Below are 16,638 nucleotides of genomic sequence, written 5' to 3'. Positions count from 1 at the left end.
TTCATAAAAGATTTTGTATGTAATTTTCTAGATGGTGTGGGTTGTGCTATAAATTGAATCAATATTTTTAGACAAAAACTTGTGTGAGACGATCTCACGGATCGTATTTTATGAGACGGATCTCTTATTTGGGTCATCCATGAAAATTATTACTTTTTATGCTAATAGTATTATTTTTTATTGTGAATATCGGTAGGGTTGACCCGTCTCACAAAAGACATACTCATATTTTTAATCAATTAAATTAAATATTTAATATATATATATATATATATATATATATATATATGTATGTATGTACTTGAATATACGCCTAAATTTGGACCACCACCACACCTAATCTTTGTTAGAATATCCAAATTTATTTCCACAAACATCCGTACGTAATTTTTTAAGTTCCTTTTACCGATACCCGTAGAAAGACATAAATTATATCCACGTAACATATTCTTATAATTTTTTCATTCCATCGCAATGCGCCCCTATAATAATTAAAAGAAATGTACGTGAGACGATCTCACGAAATAATTTTATGAGATAAATATTTTATTTAAGTTATTCGTGAAAATTATTTATTTTTATGTTAAAAGTATTACTTTTTATTGTAAATATGAACATATTTAACATGTCTCATGAATAAATATTTGCGAGATCGTATCAAAAGAGACCTATTCATAATAAATTTTATTAACTAATATCATCACAAGTACCATTGCAATAATTTGTATTTCTAAAATCATGGACTGATCAATTTTTTAAAAAATAAATAAATCACGTAAACATTATATATATGCGTGTATATGTATACACCATATTTTTCCTATTTTTATCGATAAATATATTTCCTAATTTTTTTTACCCAAAGAATGTGAAAACTTTATCAAAGCATTTACCTAATTAACTTAATATTCAACGCAACGGGGCAAATATATTTCCTAACTTACATGAAAAAAGTGATAATAGAAAATACTTCTAATTAAAATATTATTTTTCACTGCACATGTATGACCGAACGCTTGCCGCTTTATCAAAAGCTACCGCTAGTAGTAATTGTGCAACTCAAATCTTTTAAACCGCATAGCAGCTCAAGCACCACGGTTCGATCGCTATACCAAACAGGGACAATTATTGCACCCAACAATACATATCAATCAGGTCGATCTGTAAGACCGTCTCTTACTTGTTTAGATCTATTGTTATTTAGCACTTGTTATCATCTCAATTTGAATGCTCATTCATTCAATATATGAAATATGGTCAAGATTTAAATATTAGTATTTTTGTTAAATTTAACTATGATTCATTCAATATATGAAATATGGTCAAGATTTAAATATTAGTATTTTTGTTAAATTTAACTATGATTCATTCAATATATGAAATATGGTCAAGATTTAAATATTAGTATTTTTGTTAAATTTAACTATGATTTTCTTATTTCTAGATCATTATGCAGTGTTAAATTTAATATTTCTAAAATATTTCTTTACATGAATATTAAATACAATTCATGCATCAAAATACTACCATACTCTTAAAAATAATCAATTTGACTTATCAGGATAACTTATTCAACTAACTTTTAAATAATGTATCAAATCTGTCAATTTATTCTAATATGATAATAAAAAATAATAAAACTACTTGAGCATAGTGCACACAGATTCAGCATAAATATAATAATCCGACAAAATTTCCCATTTCTTGAAAATGCATCAGCGTGCATGTGGTCTTCTGGCATTGCTTTCTCTTTCAGACTAGTTGATTCATTTTTTTAAAAACGAATGAATACGTTAATTTATCAATAAAGAGCAAACAGATATATGAGTCAATTTTGTGAGATGAATATTTTATTTGGGTCATTCGTGAAAAATATTATTTTTTACGTCAAAAGTAGTATTTTTTATTGTAAAATGACAGTGTTGATCTCACGAATAAAGATATGTGATCTATTCTTTATTTATTTAATAAAAAGATTTTTTTTTCTTTTTCTTGAGATGTAATTTGTCATATATAAATAAAATACAATCCGAAATTTTAATGTTTTATTTAAAAAGATAAATATCCCTACTTTCCATGAGAGGTGGAGGCAAGTTATATGTTTTTTTTTTTAAAGAAATTGTATTTATCTTTTCATGATAATTAATTATACGTTTCTTTTGCAGTGGAGGAACATCAAATTCTTTTTGGCTTTTCTTTCTCTTTAAAATTTGAGAAATTATTATTTTACTATAAGTATTTAATTAAATATTTTAAGCCAAATTATGACAATAATGTGTTTAAGTATTTAACCTATGTGTTTATAAGAAAAGTAGGTCTTTACGAGACAGTCTCACGTATCTTTATTCGTGAGACAAGTTATCTTTACTCATATTTAAAATAAAAAATAATATTTTTGACATAAAAATAATTTTTTTTTATGAGTGACTCAAATAGAAGATCAGTTTCATCAAATTGACTCATGAAACTGTCTCACAAAATTTTCTGTGTTATAAAAAATGTTTAAAGATGTATTTTAACACAAATGCGTCACAAATATTTGATTGGAAAATTGTTTGTTTTAAAAAAATTATTTTTTATAGATCGATTACTTTTTTTAAGCAGTTCAGAGGAGAACTCCTCTGATAAGATTTCTTTGATTGCCAACATCCCATAATGCTTACACTGCATGCACCTCACCAAACTCCTCTTCCATTATCTTATCTTTTCTTCTGCACCTTCCAAATTCATATCATTTTCTTTCTTCGTCTTCTAAAATCCATTGTCCCACTTGGAGAAATACTACTGTAAATTTCTAATCTTTTTTTTTTTGTTTTGTTTGTTCATATCGCTTAAGCTATAAGGTTTAATGGCTCTTGAAACATGGTTAATCAAGGTGAAGAAGACACTGTCCTATAGCCTTGATTCAGCGCGCGTCGCCCCACCGTTGAAAAGCAAGCTCGTGATGAAGAAATCTAGCGTTGGGGTTTTGGCCTTTGAGGTTGCGGGTATCATGTCAAAGATCCTCCATTTATGGGAGTCTCTGTCGGATGAGAATACAGCTAGATTCCGCAGTGAGTCTATATGCCTCGAAGGTGTTCGTAAAATTGTATCGAACGACGATGTCTTCTTATTGGGCCTTGTATGTGCGGAGATGTTTGAAAACCTGAGGATTATCGCGAAATCTGTATCGAGTGTGAGCAAGAAGTGCCAGGACACGAGCCTCGGATGCTTTGATCGCTTATTCGATGAGTTTGCGAACTCGGGTAATGATCCTCATAGATGGCTTATGGGATCGAAAGAATTGACGTCCAAGATCAAGGAAATGGAACGATTTGTCACAATTACCGCCACTTTGCATAGAGAAATGGATGAACTTGTGGGTCTTGAAAATGGATTGCAGAAATCATTGCACAGTAAAGATCACGACGCGGGAATTAAAGAGCAGAAAATCATTGATTTTCGGCAGAAGATTTTGTGGCAGAGGCAGGAAGTTAAGTACCTAAAGGAGAAATCTTTATGGTGCAGAAGCTTCGACACTGTCACTAAATTGCTGGCAAGATCAATTTTCACTGTTCTTGCGAGAATCAAGCTTGTTTTTGGAGTTGGCCATGGCCATGGGTACAATACGTCTTCGTTACCTCGTAGTCTTTCTACCTCAGCATTAGTGTATCCTTTCGAAAATTCCAATTTGTTTCCGCTTGTATCTGGTCCTTTGGCAAAATACCCACCAAATACTCACGAAGCTCGCGGATTTTTCGTGTCCAATTCCAAGATTTTGAAACCACCATCCACCACGTTAGGGGCAGCTGCACTGGCTCTGCACTATGCAAACGTGATCATAGTGATGGAAAAGATGATCAAGTCACCACAACTAGTAGGTGCCGATGCTCGAGATGATCTCTATTCAATGCTGCCTGATAGCATTCGATTTTTGTTACGGGCTAGACTAAAAGGGGTGGGGTTTTCGGCTAGCGATCCGGTTCTTGCAGCCGAGTGGCGAGACGCATTGCAGAAGGTGTTGAAATGGCTATCACCATTGGCACACAACATGACCAAATGGCAGAGTGAAAGGAGCTTTGAGCAGCAGAATTCAGTTCTGAAAACTAACGTTCTTTTGCTGCAAACTCTGTATTTTGCAAATCAAGAAAAGACTGAAGCTGCCATAACTGAGCTGTTGGTCGGTCTGAATTACATTTGGAGGTTTGAAAGGGAGATGCATGCGAAATCCATGTTTCAGAACCGTAATGAATTCTTGATTTCACAAGGTTCTTGTTAACTTTCGAAGTCATTTTATATTGCCTTGAAACTCGGCATTCGATTTAAACTCAATCATATTACATCAGCGGACTCTGTATTTAAATCTTGTTCCAGATCTGTGAGGATGGTCTTGATTCTTATCCCTGATCTGTATATCGTGACATAATTTTTGTACATTCCACGGGCTAAAACCATGTTTCCATGTGAAAATAATATGATGGGCACGCATCAGGGCTCTCAGTTTTTGCTAGATTTGTACTTCGAGGTTACAAAGTAATTATGTAATTCACGCAGGAATGGATCAAATGTTGTAAAAGTAAACAAAAGATCCGTAACTTAAAATTTGATCCATTGCGCATGATTGTTTTGTAGGTGTGTGGTGACTGGTAGCGTGCTGCAGGTTGCTTACATTCTCATTCAGATTAGGTTTCTTGTTATATTAATATTATTATCAAAATTTGTAATGTATTGTCTATATTTTATCAAGCGTGGCTCGTCTTTTTAGACTTTCATGGTGGCCAGCCTGAAAATGCAGGTGCTTTGAAAAATTGAGACAAAATTTTGAGTTTGGCCCTTCTCTGTTCGGTGGTGGCCGCTGCCATGATGCATGTGCACATAAAAAGAAAAATAAATATAGGGCAACAGAAAGAAACCGAGACGAAAGATATTTTATCCGAAAAACTTTCTTCATCCACGCCATACACGAATCACAATCTCGAATATGTGTGAAAATGTCGGGAGATGAAACAGGCGAGGCCACAATAGAAATTCTTTAAATCCAATAAAATTGTTCGTCCCTCAATTACATGATATATATACTTGTGGTACAAATCCAGACTTTCGATGTAGGGGAGTTGAGAGTATTATAATTGAAAAGTTATCTTCTGTTTTTTTTTTTTTCCCTATTGAAATGAAAATTGACAGTATACTTATTTTTAAAATCATCTAAAATTATTTATCGTTTATAATTTTATTTCATTTTAATATATGTGTTTTATGTCATAAATTTTTTTTTGCAATTTAGTTTAGATAGTATAAAGTTAGGTGAGAAATAGCAAAATACGTCAATGAATTTGCAACGGAGTTCGTCGTACACCGAATATGGTTTAAAGTGGTTTCACTATGTTGAGTTGACTCAAAGATCGTCTGACATATAAAGCATATGTGCCAACATAACTAAGTTCCTCTTCTAGTTGAGTGACTGCATGCACTGCTGATAGAGAGTCCGATGTGATTTAGTTGATAAAGAGATTATGTTCTCGTGTGATCTCCATTCCTATATCAATGACAGTCAGTTCTCTATAGACGACTGAGGGAGGCTTCCAAATTTTCTTCCCAAAAACTATCATTGGTTGGCCCTCATGCTTTCATACCACTCTTATTATAACAAACTTGTTCAGATTTTTATTATAAGATGAACCAACATCCGGTCTTAACTCATTAACCTATAGTGCCGTCCATGTCTTCGGTGAGTTCCATGAATTATCATTTTGCTCAGACACCATGCTCGATCGTTGGGCCTCTTGGAAGTCTCGTAACAATGCCTCACTCCAATTCACTTTAAGTCCCTTTTCCGCGGCTTCTTTGGTTTTGTACGAGTTTGAATCGTTCAGTCTATCCATTTTGCTCTGCTTATCCTTCATCCATATGAAGATATCGAACAACTCCATTGATTATACATGATTGAAACAATAACTATCAATTATAACAAAGTAATTACAAATCTTTACTATTTTACTATATTATAACCGACAATCACATCAAGTTTTTCTTTCAATTTTATCGTTATGCCATCATTGGATAGATAGTTTAATTAGTTCAATATCCGCTACCAATTTTATTTTTTTTCGATAAGATATCTTCTTCTTTGTTTTTTTTTTAAAATATTTCTCCTATATTTGGGCAGGTGATTTTAGTTCAATTACACGATTTCATTGTCATTGTAGGTGTCTGCCTACAAGAATTAGTTAAACTTAATTTTTTTGATTGAACTATTTTAAAAAAATTAAGTGCTATGTGAATGTAGGTTCAAGTACGTTCTAACTTCTTTTTAGGCAACATTTGACTAAATTATTTAAGAAATTTTTAATTATTTATTTATTACACACGTACCTACAACAAGTATTGGTAATATAAGTGTTCATAGTTTATAAAAATAAATAATTAATTTAAAGGTCATGTTACATGTACAATGTTAGTTGCATATAAGATTACAAAATACATTTGAAATAACAAAACCATCTTAAATCCATTTCGAAAGTGTTTTTCAAATAAAATGAAATGATAATTGTCATCTCAAACACATTTTTAATCCAATTTATAAACCTCATTTAGAGACGTTAATTTTCTCCGAATCCGATTAGAAATCCGATATCCGACCCGAATAAAATAGGATACGAAGAGAATTTTTTATCTGATTAAATATATGAGTAATCGAATATGATGATTTTTGGGTATAGAGATGGAGACGTGCCTTAAAGAATCCTGCCCGTAACGACCCGAATACTACTTTATTAAGTTTGAGACACTTAGAGTAACTAACTTTGGTGTCATGGTCTGTTTTAGTAATTATATATATTAATAAAATGTTAAAACTTTAATGCAAGTTATATGTGGTTTAATGGATAAAATCATTATTTTTTTGGGTTTAGGTTATAAATTCAATTCTCGTTGAGGTCATTTTTTTATTTTTATTTTATTTTTTAATTTATATATCAAAAGTACACTGTAGCTCCTTACTATTTCTTATAATTATATTTTGATTCTCATTTAAATATAAATCAAATAAATTATAAAAAATATTATACAAGCACGCAACGAGTACGTATAAAAAAAATGATACATGTAGCATTCTTATATTTAATTGGTATATGGTTCTGGGGGCTATATTTTTCCGTTTATCGTTTCGGTTAACTATGCCGTTACCATCGTTCTGATTTCACCAAATTAGGGTTTTGGGAAATAGTATAGCGCTTAGCTTTCAATCACTCCCAGCGAGTTATTCTTCGCGAAGGTACTACCTTCCTCGTTCTCTGTTTCCCTTTTATCTTCACGCTGTTATTTCTCATTCGATTTGTGGATTTGTGTATCACTGTTAGTTTATGATTAATCAATGTGATTTTTGTTATTTTTTTCCATGTGAACTGATTTTTTAAACCATTTCGGGGATGAAATCCGCGCAATATCACATGCATCCGCGACTGTCACTTCGCATCTTCTTAGTTTGGAGCTTATTTTGGAATTCGGAGTCCTAATTTAGCAACGAAAGTCGGTTAATTGGTCATTTCTACCTGTTTACTTCGATTAACTTTTCTTTCCCCCCTGAAGAACTTCTATCGACTTTTTAATTACTAGTTATTTGGAGTGAATTATAGCTTCCACGTGGTCAGAGGTTGTGTTCTGATTGAAGTAGAAACTTAGTACATTTAAGCATATTACATTAGCTTTTCTTCACCTTAATTTTGCTTGTCTTTATACTGAAATTTTAATTATGCCAATATAGCTGAGTAATTATTCTTTGATCTTTTTACGTTAGCAGATGTCAAGTCATGAAATTGATGGAAATTCAAATCCTCCATCACATGCAGAATCACTAGAAGCAGCAGGCGTGTACCACTCATCAAGTTCAGGCTCCAAACAGGTCAGCAACGCTGGAATTGGATTGAAATTTTTTAGATGTTGATTGTTGATGACACTGCATGGCCATTTGATTGAATGATAGAACGTACGAGGAAAACTATTATCCCAAAATTTTGGAATCAGAATGTTGCTTATTTCCATTTTCCTGTTAAAGCTGACAACTGTTACGTTAGATTCTGAATTTCATGCCATCGAAAGCATAGCAGAACAGATATGAGATGTGGCATTTGATAGTATATAGGTAGATATCTATCTCGGTTTAAAATGATGGAAATGTGTTTTGAGAAAGACACAATAAGAGTTATGTACAAGAATGGTTTAATATATTAAAAACGTGCCATATTAACAAATTTTTCAAGCGAAATATTATCAACTGAAAGCAGCAAACCTTGAATTACATTCGTACCTGAAAATGCTGCTTATGAAGATTCACGAACCATGGTATCACAAAATAACCTAGATCCGATGCCCACGACCAAGACACAAACCTACAGCATCTGGCTGTGAATGTGACAAGGAATGAAATTCCTTAGTAAGTTCATTAATTTTATCTATCTATGAGGATAAAGAAACGCGAGGAACGCTCACAAGGCAAGAAACACTTGAATATTGGAGGAAAAAATTGTTCAATATTATGAAAGTTGACTAAGTCGTGATCTATTTATGGACTCCTCGACATAGCTAGTTTATTGGGCTTAAACTAAAGCCAATTCGGTCATTTAAATGGGCCACCGTATAATAATTGAAAAAAAAAGCATAAAAAAGTACGCACGCACTAATTCTAAGACACGCATTACAACCCGTCCCGTTATTGAAAATCAGTATAGAAATTAAACTACATCTAGACCTTAAAATGAATGAGTCACTCTTAATATCATCACTTTTGCACTTAAAATTATGTCCAATGTCTTCCAATGCCCTTGTTCTACCCATGATAAATTGGTCGTAGGCATGATTAAGACCATATTAGTGAGGCCCTTCACCATGAAGCTCGAGTCTTTGTACCCTTTAAATGCTCAAGAATATAACTAAGTTCATTAGAGGAAAAAAACGTGAGGAATGCTCACAAGGCAAGAAACACTTGAATATTGGAGGAAAAAATGGTTCAATATTATGATAATTGTCCAAGTCATAACCTATTTATGAACTCCCTAACATAGCTAGCTCTAATGGGCTTAAACTAAAGCCAATTTGGTCATTTAAATGGGCCACCCTCTAATAATACAAAAATTACCTAAAAAAAGTGCGCAGCCCACTAATACTAAGACAAGCATTACAACCAGTCCCGAAACTGAAAATAAGTGTAGATATTCAATTACATCTAAACCTCGGAATTATTTAGTCACTCTTAATATCATTTGTCTTGCACTTAAATTTACTTCAAATGTCTTCCAATGCCCTTGTTTTAACCACGATAATTGCTCATAGGCATAGTCATATTATTGAGGCCCTTGGCCATGAAGCACGAGTCTTGGTAACCCTTTTAAAGGCTCAAGAACATACCTATAGCACATCTTTAATGAAGAAATGGCGAGTCAGATGTAAAATGCAACAAAAGTTATTTGATGTCACTCACTATCGTGCTGTACTTTGTAAAATACAAATATGATGTTATTTGACAATTTTCTTTCCAAATATTTAGATTTTAGTGTATTATGCTTTAGGGCACCTTCCCACCTTCCCTTTGCAAGTCCTGTGCATTGTCTCGCGTGTAGTGCATGAGTTTTATGGCACTTATGCAGCCTATTACTCCTTGGGGCTCTATAGTCATGTGAGAAACTGCTTACATAATTGTGGTTTTTTTCTATTAGTTTATTAAGCATTTGTTTAAATTTTATGTTGGGCTAATATAATAACTACTGTTTAACCTTATTTTTTCTAATTTTTTTTTCTATTTTTTCTAAAAAATATTTTACTTTATTTTTTTCTGTTTCTACATTCTCTCTTGCTACCCTTTTTGCAGCATAAATCACACAACCATCAGAATGACTTTGAGAGGGGAACATTCCCGAAGCATAGATAAAGAAAGAGAAAGAGGTCACGATAAACATCGGCACAGGGACAGGGAGCGAGACAGAGAAGGAACTAGGGAAAGAGATCGGGATAAGGATAGAGATAAAGAGAGGGATGGAGGTCGACATCATAGAGATCACCATGTGGACCATAGTGAGAGAAGGGAGAGGACCAGAGTTCGGGATGGTGATGGTGATGATGACTATTATAGAAGGCGAGACCATGACCGGTGAACTGTTTCTTGTCTATTTTTTTATATTGTGAATTCACGACAGCATCCCATTATTTATTATCTTATCCTAACTTTAAGCATGGGAAATTGTGTATCCTTTATCATGGTTTTCTTATGTTTATTTCACATTTTTGTAATATGGTAAATTAGTAATGTTTGATGGCTAGCCACCATCCATCTTTGCTGCATCTCATCTCATATTCACTTTATCTTGAATTGTGTCAAGCTCTCAGTATCCTAGCTTGTTATCGGTTGAAATTCGGATGGTATTATTTTCTGATTCTTAAATAACTTTAGAGCTTCCAGGAGAAGAGACTATGACGGGGATAGGGACGATAAACACAGTCACAAGTCCAGGTCTCGTTCAAAGTCTAGATCTGAGCAAAGATCAAGGTCGCGATCTCGCTCACGCTCGAAAAGGTAGTTTATTATAGAAATTTATCTTGTTTCTTAGTGAGTCACTAAATTTGTTGAGTCTTTGGCACAATGAAAGTACAGCAGATACAAAGCATGCTGAAAACTTAGAGTGTGCTACAAACTCTTTTTATTGAAAATATAGAGCTAAGCTAACCTTTACTTTCTGACAAGATGACATCCATGATTCACTGTTTTATCTTTTTGACATTGAGGTATGTGATGATATATTCAACTATTTTAGTGAAAGTGTCTGGTTAAGGAATTTGTTTGTTGGAATAGGCTATATAGTGGATTGTATTCCTTTTCAGTTGGTACAGACATGGTTGCTTCAAATAAAACAGAAGATTTATATCACTAAGAGCAGGGAATTAGAGTTTTCAGTATTGGATGGTATCACTATAATTGTTGCTACTTTAATCATGAGGTAGTGGTGCTTTTCTGAGGCACCTTTTCTTCAGGTCTTTGTTACTTGTCTGAAACTTCATATTTTTTGAAAGAGAGTGTCATCTCATACTAATCTGATTTCATATTGATACTAGTTTTTAGGTCCAATTTGTCAAGATCCCTAAGCCTCACTGGTCATTGTTTAAGTTTTGTGGTGTGGAATGCTTCAGTTGGTTGCAAGAGCCAATCACGGACTTTTTTGAGTGACCAGTTTGTGATCGTGTTGAATGTGAAGAATGATGAATGACATCATTAGTTAATACCCACTAGATTCCAATTTTCCATCGTATTTTGTTCTGTTATATTTTCTATGGTATTACATGCTAGATAAACAAGAACTGTTGGTACTTTTATGTCTAAAAATCTTGCTCAACCATTAATTAATGTCATTCTCTTACTTGTTTGTTGCCATTTATTATACCACTTTACAGCAAAAGGACGAGTGGGTTCGACATGGCACCTCCTGGCTCATTGCTTCCAAATGTCTCCGCCGTCTCTTCTGCCATAGCAGGTACACACAAGCTACTGTTTTACAATTTTGTTATTGTGATAACATCCATTTTCAATTGATATAGTGTTGAAAGTTGGTACAAAATACATGGTTTCATTTTGGTAAGCCTACTTAGTCCTTCAATTCCAACATCACAATTTTGGGAATTGTCCCTTTATTGGCTGTTCTTATTTTCCAATTTAATTAATTTCTTAGTGATTGAATCTGAGTGGTTTTCTGGTTTTCTTGTTGTGTTTGGTGTTTTTTTGTTGTTTTGTATGGACTATGTTATGTTCTAAGAAGGCAATGTCGGGCTTCTAGCCCCACTCTGCTGACAATGAGCCGGCTACTGTAGCTTATATGTACAAGGAAGAAAAATTCAGGTCGTTCATCTTCTATCAGGATTTGCATTTTTGATAGTCATTGGAAAATTCTTTTCTTTCAATTATAGCTTCTTTGGTTGTGTTACTGATCTGCCAAAAGTGTGATTAATCATTGAACATAAGATATTATAAAATGGATACGTCTTGCTTGTATCATGTATATAAGAAGAAAAGAGGAGGTTGTGTTAATGTGTGAAAGTAACTTGTCTCATCCTTCACAGCTCAAATTCCCGGGACAACCTCTGCTATTCCTGGAATGTTTCCAAACATGTTACCTTTGATGTCTGGACAGGTTCTTTAACCTTTTCCCATATTCCTTCTTTGCGACTTATCTTCGAAAGATTGACATTCTAGATTTCATGGCAGTTTGGAGCACTCCCTATGATGCCTGTTCAGGCAATGACTCAGCAGGTTGATTACTCTATTCATTTGTTTTGATTCTTGTTATTTTTGTTGTCAAAGACATTTCCTAAATGATATGTTTTCAGGCTACCAGACATGCTCGGCGTGTCTATGTTGGAGGGCTGCCCCCTTATGCTAATGAACAGGTATTATGGTTCCACCACCATAACATTATCGTTTGTCATTCAGTGATTGGATTTGGACCTCACTATAGCAGATGATTCCAGCTCTTATCTTCAATTTTTAATTTTTATCACTTTTGTCTGATTTGTAAAACTTCTAATAGTATTTATCAAAATGCAATCATTTGAGTATATCAATTTTTGCTGCACATTTTTAAGCACGAGAAAATGGAATGTTACTTCATATATTTCTGTCATTTGAATTATTAGTAAGTAATTAGATTTCTTTAACCTTTTAGTCACCTTTCATCCCCTTCTGATGCTCATCTGCATATTTTTCCTTCTCATACTTATATTTCTATAATGGCAGACTGTAGGAACCTTCTTTAATCATGTTATGTCAGCTATTGGAGGCAATGCTGCTGGTCCAGGTCAACCAACACACGATTATACTCAATTATGCTGAGAGGAAACATGATGAAGGCATTCTCACTATCCTCTTCTGATTTCAGGAGATGCTGTTGTGAATGTTTACATTAACTATGAAAAGAAATTTGCTTTTGTGGAGATGAGATCTGTTGAAGAGGCTAGTAATGCGATGGCTTTGGATGGCATTATTTTTGAGGTGATGGATATGCTCTGAACTTTTCAAGATGTTATGACTGCGAAATTACTGGGATTTCAGTGTCTATGACCATATAAATCTACCGTTAGCGGTTCCACGTCCCTATCCTTTTTTATGACGTGTTGTACTTTGCTGCATCAGCAGCCTAAAAGTAACATTTTTTTTTTTGTGTTTTTGTTAAGGGAGCACCACTTAAAGTGAGGAGATCTAGTGATTACAACCCCTCCATGGCTGCCACTCTTGGCCCGAGTCAACCTAATCCCAATCTGAATCTTGCGGCTGTAGGGTTGATACCAGGATCAGCTGGTGGGCTCGAGGGTCCTGACCGAGTATTTGTTGGTGGTTTACCATATTATTTCACAGAATCACAGATCAGGGAGCTGCTGGAGTCCTTTGGACCGCTTCGGGGTTTTGATCTTGTGAAAGATAGAGAAACAGGGAACTCTAAAGGATATGCATTTTGTGTTTATCAGGATTTGTCAGTGACAGATATCGCTTGTGCTGCTCTTAACGGGATCAAAATGGGCGACAAAACACTTACTGTTAGGCGTGCTAACCAGGGTACGACACAACTGAAACCTGAGCAGGAAAGTGTGTTGTTGCATGCCCAACAACAAATAGCATTGCAGGTATGAACTTTCATTATATACCCCATTGTTTAGCATCGCTATTTGACACAATCATTTTCAAATTTCATTCATTTAAAGGATTGAATTCATATTAAATGACTTGCCTAAGTTATTCCTTTGTTATTGTTATTGTTGATATGATTATGATTTTTCTATCTGCTAAAACTGCAGTCCTAGATTAACCTTGTGATTCTTATCAATTTCCAACTTCTCTACAGAGACTCATGTTACAACCAACTCTAGTACCTTCCAAGGTTGTGTGCCTAACAGAAGCGGTTAGTCCAGACGAGCTCAAGAATGATGATGACTATGAAGATATAGTATATGACATGAGAAATGAATGTGGAAAGTTTGGTAATTACTTTGAATTTCTATTAATTACATTTTTTGCCGCACTGTCAATCTATTTGCGAGAAGCACATAGATACAGAAATCTCTGGTTTCTGATTATAAAATATATCATGCTTACATACCAAAAACCTTTTATTGTCAATATTGGTATCAGCTTTTGACATTACTTGTACAGGAACATTGGTTAATGTTATCATCCCTCGTCCGCTCCCCAATATGGAGCCATCAGGTGTGGGAAAGGTAGGTTAGTTATTACTGTTTGTTCGTCGGTAAATATTTCTTTAACGTTGATGTATATTTATTTTTCACATGTGAACATGGGTGGATCTTGGGGAGACTTGAGGGTTTATTCAGCCCCACGTAAAATATTTGCAAATTTTAGATGTCTGTTGGAAGTTCCAAATTTTAGCGGCCATTTCTATTATTGTTAAACTGTATTATATCTCCCCACCAGCTCCTAAATTTTTCTGACTCCAGCGTGATAGATATGGTTCACTACCTGGTTATTGTCCTCTGTCACGGTTAATTTTCTTCTGTGTAGGTGTTCTTGGAGTATGAAGACATTGAAAGTGCTGCAAGAGCTCGACAGGGGTTGAATGGGAGAAAATTTGATACGAATTTTGTCGTTGCGACGTTTTTCCCTGAGGATAAGTTTTCCCAGGGAGATTACGATGGATAGACATCAATTATCGGTTCTGCGTCGTACTATAATCAGAATATTGGAGATCTAAACAATGCCCGGGTGTTGACGATTCATTTAGTTTTATGTTCTATTGAAGGGGCTTACAGTTTTTCCTCTCTCCTTTTTTTTTTGTTGTACTAGGTTTTACCAATCTTTTTGGCTCCAGGGTGGAATTAATGTGAGATGAGACATCCCGGAGGTTAAAAAATCATAATTCATAATTTGGTTGTTTTTCCTCGATCTTAGGCGCCAGTAGTGCAGGAAATTAACGTGAGACATAGTATTAATTAGATAATCTAATGTTGATGACTTTTGATCGAGCATGGAGCATCAAGATATGTGTTGTTGTCCACAAACCAATATGAACTATCAGGGTGAATTTGAAACTTACATAATAGAGTGAGGAAAGAAGTTAAGACAGCCAAAATGCAAATATGTTATTGGGAAACATGAGATTTTTTCAGTGTTGATGCGATCCGGGCGAAATGAGTGAGCAGGGTCGGGTGCTCCATCGGATCTGCTATCAAAATGATGAAGGAAATAAGAACAACGTAGATATATATACTAGAAGCTTTTTTCCCGGGCGGAGAGGATTTCCTGCACTCAATAAGGTAACCACGTGAATGGGCGTCGGAGGGGTGTCCGGCGTGGCCACTCCGATGCTTAAGTCAGTGAATGATTCAAGCCAAGAACCAATGTAACCAAGTGATGGTTGTGATATTGGTGTGAATGAATGAATGAATAAATGTAAAGAGAGAACCTGATATTTATAGTAGGAGAAATAATGATGACCTCGTTCTCCGTGCTACCTACTAATTATAGTAGGACGGCTGAGCACACAATATATTCTGACATGTCAAATCTCATACTGATCACATCCAGCCCATCTGATTTTGTCAACCCATCGGCCTGGTGTCAGAGATGGGACACTCGCCCACATCCTATTCTGCTAGTATACTCGAGTGCGATGCTCATATCGAGGTGGCCCGGGTAGAAAGTTCCCGGGAGCTTGAACGAGAGCCCGGGCGTCCGGTGGCTCGGGGAGGAGACGTCCCGGGAGTTCACCCGCCCGGCTCCTGATGAACCCTTCCTGCCGACTTGTCCTGTTTCTGGCCATCCATCCAGTATCCTGGGTCGTCCATGCCCCGGGCACAAGAATCGTCCATGACTCGGACACAACCCTGGGCTATCCCGAGGGTATCATCACTCCCTCCTTAAATAGTCGGGCTAGAGTCACACTCGCTGTTCCGATTAGTCTTGTGTGCCCGATCATGGAAAATATTTAGTTTGTCTGTAAAAGAATCGGGGGCTTCATGTATCCCAGAGATGGGATGAAATGCCGGAGTCTCGTGTCTTATGGACTTGAGATAAAATGGCGGGACCTCATGTCTCCCGGGCTTTAAAATAGATTGTTGGAGCCTCATATCACCTGGACTTAGGAATGGTCGAAGTGCGGAGTCCCAAGCCAGGTTTGAGAACCCTGGGCTTATGAATAACCAAGGTGCGGAGCCTTGGGCCGGGGAGCATGTCCCGAAACTTGAGAGTGGTCGAGGTGCGGAGCCCTGAGCCAGGTTTAAAAACCCTGGGCTTATGAATAACCAAGGTGCGGAGCCTTGGGCCAGGGAGCATGTCCCGGGACTTGGGAGTGGTCGAGGTGCGGAGCCCCGAGCCATGTTTGAGAACCCTGGGCTTATGAATAACCAAGGTGCAGAGCCTTGGGCCGGGGAGCATGTCCCGGGACTTGAGAGTGGTCGAGGTGCGGAGCCCCGAGCCAGGTTTGAGAATCCTGGGATTATTAATTACCAAGGTGCGGAGCCTTGGGCCGGAGAGCATGTCCCGAGACTTGGGAGTTGTCGAGGTGCGGAGCCCCGAGCCAGGTTTGAGAACCCTGGGCTTATGAATAACCAAAGTGCGGAGCCTTGGGCCAGGGAGCATGTCCCGGGACTTGGGAGTGGTCGAGGTGCGGAGCC

The 16,638-nt window shown here is 35.9% G+C and overlaps 1 protein-coding gene and 1 pseudogene across 1 annotated transcript; both read left to right on the top strand.

Annotated features, from left to right (window-relative positions):
- The first annotated feature begins 2,639 nt into the window (after positions 1-2,639).
- LOC142525182 (protein PSK SIMULATOR 1) lies at positions 2,640-4,324 on the top strand. Its single transcript, XM_075629366.1, has one exon. The coding sequence runs from the start codon at positions 2,849-2,851 to the stop codon at positions 4,256-4,258; it is 1,410 nt and encodes a 469-aa protein (XP_075485481.1). The 5' UTR covers positions 2,640-2,848; the 3' UTR covers positions 4,259-4,324.
- A 2,776-nt stretch (positions 4,325-7,100) lies between these two features.
- LOC142524081 (splicing factor U2af large subunit B-like) lies at positions 7,101-14,784 on the top strand (annotated as a pseudogene).
- The last annotated feature ends 1,854 nt before the right edge of the window (positions 14,785-16,638 follow it).

Source organism: Primulina tabacum, chromosome 14 (assembly GCF_025594145.1).
Source record: "Primulina tabacum isolate GXHZ01 chromosome 14, ASM2559414v2, whole genome shotgun sequence".
In the NCBI taxonomy this organism is placed as follows: domain Eukaryota; kingdom Viridiplantae; phylum Streptophyta; class Magnoliopsida; order Lamiales; family Gesneriaceae; genus Primulina; species Primulina tabacum.
Note: the sequence above shows the minus strand (reverse complement) of the source record. Positions and strands in the feature narration are given on the sequence as shown.

Excerpts from the sequence above, each read along its gene's own strand:
- LOC142525182 (XM_075629366.1), top strand. The coding sequence starts at position 2,849 with ATGGCTCTTGAAACATGGTTAATCAAGGTGAAGAAGACACTGTCCTAT.